This window comes from Oncorhynchus clarkii, chromosome 8, assembly GCF_045791955.1.
Source record: "Oncorhynchus clarkii lewisi isolate Uvic-CL-2024 chromosome 8, UVic_Ocla_1.0, whole genome shotgun sequence".
Lineage (NCBI taxonomy): Eukaryota > Metazoa > Chordata > Actinopteri > Salmoniformes > Salmonidae > Oncorhynchus > Oncorhynchus clarkii.
The window spans coordinates 23,108,563-23,119,791 of record NC_092154.1 but is presented as its reverse complement, the minus strand read 5'-3'; the positions used below and the strand labels follow the sequence as shown (position 1 = coordinate 23,119,791).

Here is an 11,229-nt window from a genome sequence, read left to right as displayed (position 1 = left end):
ACACGACAGCCCGCTTGGAGTTTGCCAAAAAGGCACCTAAAGGACTCTCAGACCATGAGAAACCAGATTCTCTGGTCTGATGAAACAAGGATTGAACTCTTTGGCATGAATGCCAAGCGTCACATCTGGAGGAAGCCTGGCACCATCCCTACAGTGAAACATGATGGTGGCAGCATCATGCTGTGGGGATGTTTTTCAGCGGCAGAGGACTGGGAGACTAGTCAGGATCGAGGGAAGATGAACAGAGCAGAGTACAGAGAGATCCTTGATGAAAACTTTCTCCAGAGTGCTCAGGACCTCAAAATGGGGCAAAGGTTCACCTTCCAACAGGACAACGACCCTAAGCACACAGTCAAGACAACGAAGGAGTGGCTTCGGGACAAGTCTCTGAATGTCCTTGAGTAGCATAGCCAGAGCCCGATCGCGCATCTCTGGAGACCTGAAATTAGCTGTGCAGCGACACCCCCCATCCAACCTGACAGAGCTTGAGAGGATCTGCAGAGAAGATACAAGTGTGCCAAGCTTGCAGCATCATACCCAAGAAGACTCACGGCTGTAATCCCTGCCAAAGGTGCTTCAACAAAGTACTGAGTAAAGAGTCTGAATACTTGTAAAATGTGATATTTCTGCTTTTATTTTTCATACATCTTGAAAAATATATAAAAACCTGTTTTGATTTGTCATTATATGGTATTGTATGTAGATTGATAAGGGGAAAAAACAATACAATACATTAAAGCTGTAACATAACAAAATGTGGAAAAAGTGAAGGGGTCTGAATACTTTCCGAATGCACTGTATATGTTCAGGTGGGTATTACGCCACGATGCAAATTGCCAAGGCTAATGGTGTTTGTATTTAGGCAGGATGTATTCAAGGAAATTAATGAAATCAGACTGTCCAAGGTTAACTACTAGGCATCAACCCATTTCAGCGACTATATCTCACATTCATGAGGCCACAACTCCCAGTAGCACACAGAGTAATAGGAAAAGCAAAGATGGGTGTTAAAAACATGTAGTTTTATTTTTTAACTGCACTTCCATAGATGGGAAAACCCACCTGACTGGCCTAACCTGTTTTCCACAGAGCCCCAGCAGCAGCACTTCAGTTGAACAGAGTTAATCTGGTTCATGCCCCTTAAATAAAGCATGTCATGAGAAAAAAAATCTAAGTGCTGATATAGCTGTTAAAAGAGCTCAGAGGCCTGGATTGAGAAGGTAAATAGAGTGTGGTGACTTTAGAGAACCCAACAGTATGTCAGACAAAAATTGATGGAAGCTAGGGGATTTGCTGGCTGTATTATCTTACTCAGCAGCATGACCACAAAACAAGATGATGGAAAATACTTCCCTGATATGACACGTCCATCCACATTACTTCCCTAGAAATCGACAACCTACAGCATTTCATAGAAGAGGAGCAAGCCTGCCATCTATGGGAAGGTCATAAACATTCCTTCCTATAGATAACCACAACATTCCCCAAGTCCTCAGAACAGTCAGACCATCTACCATCATTTCAAATGTTTTATTCTGCCTGTAGATTTACTTCAAAAAGCATCATTGATCACAGTTAACTGCCACACACTGTCATATAGTTAAATGTTACTGTACTGCAACAGTAGTCATTCATGTTAGAACAACATTAATTCCACATCAAAAACACATTGCACCCTACTGTACATGACAGAATGGTAGGGTAACAGACATGTATACTTTGGCAGGAGACCAGCAGTCAAAGCATCTACTGCTCTTGGTAACAGAGATCATGGTCACATTCTTCATGTTTTTGTCAAATCCGCATTGTAAACAGTCATATCAAAACAGTTCAGAAACATACTTCGGTCAAAATAAACAAACCAGGAAGTATAGGAAAGGAGAGATTACGGCAAATCCTCAGTGGTCAGGTTACCTTTGTGATCTTAGGTCTTAAGATGTAACTGAGTATTCCACAATAGTCATCATATATCAGAGTAACAATGATGCAGTTGGATATGTAGCGCTGCACATGTGTATAAAACAGATGTAAACAACATATGGCTCTCATGTTTGGATATTATACCATCAGCATATCTGATGAAATCCCAAACTCTTTGGCTTTGATCATGAGAGGGGGTGTTTCTACTCCAAATCTGTTTTTATGATATAATAAAATATAGTAAATACAATTTCTTATCTACCCAGTGTTAACGTTGCATAAATAGGCTGGTATCCTCATTTCGGTCTGTAAACAACATGATGCGACCCCATTTTTGTAACAATGATTTCTCTGAAAAACACACAAAGGCAACGATCCCAGAGGAGGAGAAAGGGAGAGGTCCACACCAACACAAACACAATACAAACACTAACAGACTACACAAGCAGCAATACCACATCAGGCGCCATAACACCAAAATAACAAATTAAGAAGATATTAATGAGTCCAAGCAGTGTTAGAAAACAACCGGGATTGCACAAAACGTGTTAATTAAAATGGTTACTATTTAAATTACTTTGGCAACCTCGGAAATGTAAAACGTCTCTAGACAGACACGTAGTTAGTGTGAGCGAAGATCTAAAAGAAGTATTTTGGTGTTATTTGTCATATAAACATTTTGAAGAGCGTGTGTGTGTGAAAACAGTGTCCCAGATGGCAAACCAGTGAAGTTCCTTTAAAAAAAACTATGACAAACAACCTTTGTAGTCAGCAAAGCTATGCTCTCCTGGAAAATTTGGCATTATGGTAATGAAGGCAGAGTTTACTCTCCAGAGTTTTCATTGGCCCGCGAAGTGAGTGAACTACAGTCGAGCGAGGAGAGCTTTCTGAGTGGGAAGTTTGCCTCCTGAAGAGAGTAAAAACAAAATCAACCATCAGGACTGTGTAATGGAACATCCACTATAGGCTAGCTGTCATGCATGTGCCAGTGCCACATCATCCAAACTGGGTCATGACAACTGCTGTAACAAAAATTGTAAGTAGGCCAGCCCTCAGTACCTGATGCAGCCATTTGAAATGAAACAGCACTACACAAGCCTGTGTGACTTAAATAGAATTAAATATACCATCATCTTATATAACTTGGTGTCAACCCATCTCTATACAGATCTTCTGCTACAGCAACAAGAGAGAGACTTGGGCTGATCTGAGTCTGATTGATATGACTGATCATTCTATTCTTACCCAGTATATCGTCTATAGAGTTCACAGCCATCTTGTTCACTATGAGAGTGACTTGATCAGCTCTGAAATTAAAGAATAAAGTATTCACAGTGAGAACAAACATTCCCACAGCAAAATGGGACTTCACAACCCAGATATAGGAGTAGTTGAACTGGACTTACACTTGGACCTTTCTTACAGCATCCATACGCAGCAAAGCGGCAAGAGCATTCTTCTGCATGTCGGACGATAGCACCTCATAGCACCTCAGGTTTCCTGTGAAAACACACAACACAGAATGCTCACTTCTGAGAGTTGGCAGTAGCATCTAAAGCCACTAGATGGCAGTTTTCATTGTGTCATATAAACCAAGAGCAAGGGTGTAGACATGAAGCTGCCCACTGGGCACACACTGGTTGAATCAACATTGTTTCCACGGCATTTCAATGAAATTACGTTGAACCAATGTGTAATAGACAGATGTCCAGCTAAACCTACCCGCTGGGCACAGGCGTGGACATAAAGCTATGGTTATGACTAGGGTTAGTGGATAGTAAGTTAAAATGTTGTTGACAGACAGCTGAACATCTACAAACCATGGGACTATCCAAATAAATGTATACTGTTCCACTTGGCTGTAAACTAAATTTGTTATCCTGCTGACTGAACCCAGACCACACTCAAAACATTTCAGAGAGTGAAGTGAAGGCACCTGCTAGGATGAGTTTGACAGCGAAGCTGCGGACAGCAGGGATGTACTGCTTCTCTGTCAGGCCCTCACTGGCCTCCTCACAGAGGTACCGACACACCACCTAGAGGAGGCACACACAAGAATTCAACACCAGTCAACTCACACACAGCCACTGAAGACCGCGGAGTGGCACTATCCAAAGGAATGTGCAGTGCTGATTTGTGGACACCCATCAAGTAACACCATAACGTGACAGTGCTCTGGTTATAGAGCTCCCTCTACTGGAGACCGGTCATGAAAATTCTTATTTCACTGAGGATTCTCCTGCAAGACAGTTGCCACTGTAAAAAAATTGACAATTTTTGGGAACTCCAATGTCCACAATACTGCTAAATCATCAGGCCACTGTAAAAGTCTCTTGAGTGCTTTGAGTAAAATGTAAGAAAAGTGTTTTAAGTTATGATAAAGTAATAAAGCTACTATAAAGCCATCAGGAAGTATCATGCTCAGATAAAAGGTTTACATTAGTGCTAGACTGAGGGCCAGTGTACCTGGTAGCCTTGTAGGAATGGTTCCAGCAGGCCATTGAAGAAGGAGAGGGTGGGCTGCCCTATGTCTGTCATCACTATGTCCTGCTGCGGCATCTGGACAGCACCAGTCTTCACCAGCAGGTAACACGCCTCCTCAAAGTCCTGTATGGATATTCACCATAGGAATAAGTGCATACTAAGAACTTACGATTTTAAATTCTTTAAAATAATTTGTCACTGTGCATTTAAGTATTACCTGGACAGTGTCCCCAGGACAGAGGATGAAGTCATTGGAGAACATGTCCCAAAGGAAGCTGAAGCAGTTGTACACTTCATCTGAAAGATGCAGCCTTCATTTAATTAAGTGGAAAAACACACATTCAAAAACCTCAGCCATGTATACTAGCTAGGACCCTATTGGGACGACATAAAAGCAGGAATATTGAGTGGAAACTTAAACTGGGGCTATATACTATATTTCAACCCTAAGAAATTTGTTCTAATAAGCATTTTTGAGTCCATGAAGCACTATATAAAACCCATTAATGTACTATTATTATTAAATGAGATCAGAGTTGGCCTACAGCCAGGCCACTCACTCTTCTTAGAGGAGGCTGCAGTGTGCATGGCCACAGCCAGCATGGCGGGCCGGAGGAACACGTGAAGGACCTGGTTCCTGTAGGAGGCACAGGAGAGCACGCTGACGGCTCTGTTAAAGAGAGCCTCCTCTGGGGTCACTGGGCCCAGGGGCTCCCCTACCACCAGACTAACCCGGCCCCCTGAGACACACGCCAAGCCCCTGTGGAGAGCCAGGCTGGACGACACCACCTTCGCTGTGGGAGCATGGTCTGGAGGAGCGAGAGAAAAGAGACAGAAACAAAGAATGAGACAGAGAAAAGAGAAGGAAGTAACAAGGTGACTGAGATGATCCTTCAGATCCTGTCACAACATCAGTGACTCATTAAGGATGGCAGGGGAAATCCCCAGAGCAGAGACAAGGGACTGATGTCTGAGGCCTGGAAGGGCCATGAGAGCATCATCTGGGTGTAGTTAGCAAGCCCAGAGGTTCACACAGAGCTAATTATAAAGCTAGATCAGTCGCTCATACTCAAACATGTATTCTTTTGACATCAAAGGGAACTGGATATCAAACATCATATCGCACCAGGAGCAGTGGGTGTGATAAATATTATAGGGCCTGTCAAAGTCAGTGAGTGAACAGATTCTGCACTTTCAGGTAGAGAATGTTTTTAGGGCTCATGAAACACTTTTGTCCAAGAAAGACCTTGGCGAGGAAATAAAGGTTTTTTTCACTGGGTCAATTCCAAGACGACCATACCGCAATCAACCCCCGATTACATGTGGGGCAGTAAATTAAAAAAATAAAATAAAATTTAAATAGAATTACTTTGCCTTTGATTAAATTCCAATGCAATAAGTATGACATTCACTTGTTGCCTGGAGGTGAACCAAATGTGCTGCATTTATATTTGGCCAGCAACATACCACTGTGCATCCCACTGCTGGCTTGCCTCTGAAGCTAAGCAGGATAGGTCCCTAGATGGGATATCAGATGCTGCTGGAAGTGGTGTTGGAGGGCCAGTAGGATTTTTTTAATTTTTTAATTTTAACATTATTTAACTAGGCAAGTCAGTTAATAACAAATTATTATTTACATTGACGGCCTAAGAACCGTGGGTTAACTGCCTTGTTCATGGTCAGAACGACAGAAGTTAACCTTGTCAGCTCTGGGATTTGACAAGAAACACTATGAAGTACTCTTTCCTCTGGTCAAAAAATAAACACAGCAAAAAAAGAAATGTCCTCTCACTGTCAACTGCGTTTATTTTCAGCAAACTTAACATGTGTAAATATTTGTATGAACATAACACGATTCAACAACAAACATGTGTCCCTGAACAAAGGAGGGGTCAAAATCAAAAGTAACAGTCAGTATCTGGTGTGGCCACCAGCTACATTAAGTACTGCAGTGCATCTCCTCCTCATGGACTGCACCAGATTTACCAGTTCTTGATGTGAGATGTTAGTCCACTCTTCCACCAAGGCACCTGCAAGTTCCCATACATTTATGGGGGGAATGGCCCTAGCCCTCACCCTCCGATCGAACAGGTCCCAGACGTGCTCAATGGGATTGAGATCCGGGCTCTTCGCTCGCCATGGCAGAACACCGACATTCCTGACTTGCAGGAAATCACTCACAGAACGATCCCGCTCCAGAGTATAGGCCTCGGTGTAACGCTCATTCCTTCGACAGTGAAGAGCACTTTTTGCCAGGCCTGTCTGGTCCAGCGACGGTGGGTTTGTGCCCATAGGCGACGTTGTTGCCGATGATGTCTGGTGAGGACCTGCCTTACAACAGGCCTACAAGCCCTCAGTCCATCCTCTCTCAGCCTATTGCGGACAGTCTGAGCACTGATGGAGGGATTGTGCGTTCCTGGTGTAACTCAGGCAGTTGTTGTTGCCATCCTGTACCTGTCCCGCAGGTGTGATGTTCGGATGTACCGATCCTGTGCAGGTGTTGTTACACGTGGTCTGTCACTGCGAGGACGATCAGCTATCTCCCGTCTCCCTATAGCACTGTCTTAGGCGTCTCACAGTACGGACATTGCAATTTATTGCCCTGGCCACAACTGCAGTCCTCATGCCTCCTTGCAGCATGCCTAAGGCACGCAGATGATCAGGGACCCTGGGCATCTTTCTTTTGGTGTTTTTCAGTCAGTAGAAAGGCCTCTTTGGTGTCCTAAGTTTCCATAACTGTGACCATAAGTGCCTACCGTCTGTTGTAAGCTGTTAGTGTCTTAATGACTGTTCCACAGGTGCATGTTCATTAATTGTTTATGGTTCATTGAACAAGCATGGGAAACAGTGTTTAAAGCCTTTACAATAAAGATCTGTGAAGTTATTTGAATTTTTACAAATTATGTTTAAAAGACAGGGTCCTGAAAAAGGGACGTTTTTTGTTGTTGTTGCTGAGTTTGTATATCCCAATACCCCAAAGCAGTGATTGGGGACATTTCCCTGTGTAAGGTGCTGTTAAATGGGTCTCGTGAGTAGCGGTGTTAACCCCGGAGTCCTGGCTATATTCCCAATCTGGCCACTTAATCAGCGCCAGCTTCCAATTGGTTCATTCTTCTCCCCTGTGACTATTCCCCAGGTCGTTGCTGTAAATGATCATGTGTTCTCAGTCAATTTACCTGGTAAAATAAGGTTTAAATAAATATTTAGGCCAAGTTGCGCTGAGGCTACAAAACAGCATCAAAGAGCTTACTGTATCATTTGAGGTCAACAAGAGAGTTAAAGCACAATCAATGGTGTGTTAAAGTTAAAAGTAAGAGTTACACTGGGATCAATGTGCATTGCCTATGGCTGGTGTGGATCCTACCAGGCCAGTCCAGGAAGGCAGCATAAGACAGGGCTAGGCCTCGGAGCCAGACGGTCTGCTCTGTCAGCACAGACAGCTCCAGGCCCTCCAGGTTCTGCAGGAGGAGGGAGGCCATCAGGACCCAGGGCTTCAGCACCATGTTGTCCTCCTGCAGACGCACTATCCTGTAGGCAGTGTCATTCACAAATGACTGGGTCTCCTCCATGGGCTTCCTAGGGATGTGTCTGTAACAGGATAAGACTCCAGTGATTACTGAAGAACATGAATAACCATCTCAAATGAAAATAGGGTCTCAACTGAATTGTATTAATTTTTTAATCTCAGAAGAAGAAAAAGCCACTTAAGTATTAGCTAGTGGGGAGAGTTATGAGTCAGGGATTAACATTGAAGTCTGAAAGGCACTTGCCCATATGGCATGTCAGGAATATTTTTTGGTTGCCTGAAGATCCAAAAAGTACATTTGCTATTTACATGCAAAAGTGCCATATATGGCCTGCCTTTCACCTACACATCAGAAAGATCAGTACTGGAGTTTTGTATCTTTGTTGTTATCATTTTTATTTTTTAAAATCAGAGCAGTCTCAACATGTCCGATTGCCTGAAATTACACAAATTGACTGTTTTTGACTTGGGGACGAACCAGAAATATATACGTTTTAGTGGAAATCTTCGCAGTTTGGTTGTTTTTTTAACACCTGCCCAATAGGGCAACATACAAGCAGGCTCAATTTATTCCCCAGGGATTAAGGCAACACTTAATGTCAATCCGTGTGAGCTATTGTAAATTATAAGTGTAAGGTTTACCATAAATAGACAGCACAGTGTACCTTGGGAAAAGGTTGTACGTAGAGCGGTTGACCTTGCCCTGGGCCAGACTCCGTACTGACACTGGTTGGCCAAAGTACACATGAATGCTGCCATAGTCTTCACTGAGGATTCTCCTGGCTTTCAACAGTCCCTGAAAGGCAAAATAGCAGCCTATGTTTGAGTGTCAATATGCAATTGCCTGGCATTGTGCTGTGTTAACACAGGTGCATGATATCAACTAGGTGAGGTGAGATATCAATATATGCAGGAAGTAAGTTATTTTCAATCAATACTGAAAAACCGATGAAATCAAGTGAATGTCTAATCCGATCCATCAATACAGTACAGGACTAGGCACATAGTAGAGACTCACAGAGGTGGACTCCTTAGGCTTGGGCACTCCCAGGAGCTCCCTGGCATAGAGAGATTCCTCTAGTATCCTCTCATAACTGATGCTGATAGGCACTAGGTTGACATCAAACACTTCTCCTTTGAAGAATGGTTCAATCACGATATTCAGTAATCCTGAAATGATGAGAGCCATGGTCCAAAATGATTACAGTGGATTGGTTTCTCATACATCTGCAGACAAGAGCATTGTATTGTTTTGAAATAATGCCACTGCAAAAAAAAGACATTTATTGGGGTCAATTCTGGCACCTCTCCCTGGGTATATAACAGAAAATCTGGCAATGGTAGCAGAAAAGCTATTTCCTGTCACCTAGAGGTTTCTTGCTGAAAGAAGAAAATGTCATAAAACAAAACACTTAAATGCTACATACTGCACAACAAATGCAGAGCTCAGCAATAAGCTCAATCAAAAGCAAGGAGCCAAGTCAGATATATGAAAATAAGGATTTTGGTCAAGTCTCCAATCAAAACAAAAATAATGTTTATTTACCTAATTTAGGGGTGAGGGACTTGCATGTTCGGCTTCTTGTACCCTCTAAGAAGAACTCAATAGGTGCAAATCCATTCTAAAAGAACAGATTCAGAGATAGACAGACATACAAATTAAACACTCAGCACTTGCTCTGTTACAGCAACAAAGCACAATAAAAGGACAGCAGAACAGAACAGTAGGTCATTGTACATACCCTCAGCATGGTCTTCACATACTCTGAGAACACAGCCCAGTACAGCTTGTCTCCTCCAAACGAGCGCCGGATAAAGAACGCTCCTGACATCCGGAGCATCTCACCAACAAACTTCATCCCCATGAAATCTAGATCACACAATAATATCCTCAATACTAAGGCGAGCAACAACAACAGAAACGGCCAAACAAAAGATACAAGAACAAAGGAGAGAGTGTCTTTACACAGAGTGAACATTAAGGTGTTCAGAGAGACATTGGAGCAGATGCTTACCCATGCCTGCAGCGATGACAGGCAGGGCGAGGTCATAAGTGTATAGGATGTAGGACATCAACAGGAAGTCCATGTAACTACGGTGACTGGGGAGCAGCACCACCGGATGCTCCTGGATGGCCTGTTGGAGCTGGGGAAATTAAGAATGTGTGGATATGAATGAACTTGTTAATAGGACAAATAGTTAATATCCTATATGTCCGATGCTCCTTGATCTACCGTTTCTTATTGTCAGACTCGGGACACTCACTCTCTGGATGCCCTCCTCGTTGACACAGACATGTTGGAAGAGGGTTTTGAAGGCCTTGCTAAGAGCGAAGGCAAAGAAGCGGACGGTGCTGATCTGGAGCCGGTGGGCCATCTCCTCCAGAATGACAGAGGCCTCTTCTTGGATGATGTCAGGGGCCTCGCCAGACTCTTGTGACACCTGGGCATGATCATCAACCAGAAGGTAGGGGTTATTAATAATACATGTCTTGCCATATCCCTAAAGACAGTTTCAGAGTATGTTGTCAATAATTTCATCATTGGTAGTCAAACTAGTTTAAACACTGAAGGGATGGAATTAACCCTTTAGGTGACAAAGTCAAGGATAACCCTGCATGCATGCAAATCAATGTCAGTTACATTCATGCACACATTGTATCAACACATATTGTAACCTACATGTAGCCTAAAATTGTGGATCAGAGGGGTTGCGATGTCACTGTGGTGTGAGGCACAATAGAAGAACTGAGATGTAACACTTGACAACCTATAACAACCAATGACAAACGTTGCACATGCGGGCTATGGCACCGATTACCTACTTGATTAATGACATAGTGTAGCTGATCAGATTGGAGAACGATATTCTTGAGCATGTTTGCTTTGCAGGGAGTGACTCCCTTGTAAAGAACCGGTGCATAGCACCTCAACGCGTACTTCAAGTCGCTGGAGTTCCTCCTCTCTTCTAAAATGTCTTCAAAGCCATCTCTCTTTAGCATTGGGTCCCTTTGCTGTAACGTTACAAACGCAAGAATGTTAAGACAGCTGGCACAAACAGTTGACATTTAGCTCAAGTGTCAAACATGTGGGTGGGTGGGGCAAGCTAGCAATGTATAGCCTACGTACCGAATAAAGAGTTTTTGATGCCATTCCTTAGCAGGTATCATAAAAACATAGATGCTGCTTTGGCTGAATAATCGTCAGCAGAGATTTAAGATAGATATATATGTTTGACTCGCTGGATAGTTCCCTGCTGTGAATGGCTACTTCCTTGTTTGTACATTAAACTACGGTGGC

At 43.1% G+C, this 11,229-nt stretch overlaps 1 protein-coding gene across 1 annotated transcript; it reads right to left on the bottom strand.

Moving 5' to 3' along the window:
• Positions 1-613: 613 nt before the first annotated feature.
• On the bottom strand, positions 614-11,229 carry LOC139415128 (glyceronephosphate O-acyltransferase). Its single transcript, XM_071162978.1, has 16 exons — positions 11,059-11,229; positions 10,755-10,943; positions 10,196-10,372; positions 9,946-10,075; positions 9,673-9,800; positions 9,477-9,552; positions 8,949-9,100; positions 8,596-8,726; positions 7,769-7,992; positions 4,965-5,213; positions 4,622-4,701; positions 4,387-4,527; positions 3,857-3,956; positions 3,327-3,420; positions 3,166-3,227; positions 614-2,827 (listed from the first exon to the last, which is right to left on the bottom strand). The coding sequence occupies exons 1-16, from the start codon at positions 11,080-11,082 to the stop codon at positions 2,784-2,786; spliced, it is 2,001 nt and encodes a 666-aa protein (XP_071019079.1). The 5' UTR covers positions 11,083-11,229; the 3' UTR covers positions 614-2,783.

Bases quoted from the DNA above. Each gene is read 5' to 3' on its own strand.
- LOC139415128 (XM_071162978.1), bottom strand. From the start codon at position 11,082: ATGGCATCAAAAACTCTTTATTCG. The intron at 9,101-9,476 runs GTAAATAAACAT...TCATCATTTCAG, and splicing joins GTCCCTCACCCCTAAATTAG to GATTACTGAATATCGTGATT. The intron at 8,727-8,948 runs GTGAGTCTCTAC...TTTGCCTTTCAG, and splicing joins AGCCTAAGGAGTCCACCTCT to GGACTGTTGAAAGCCAGGAG.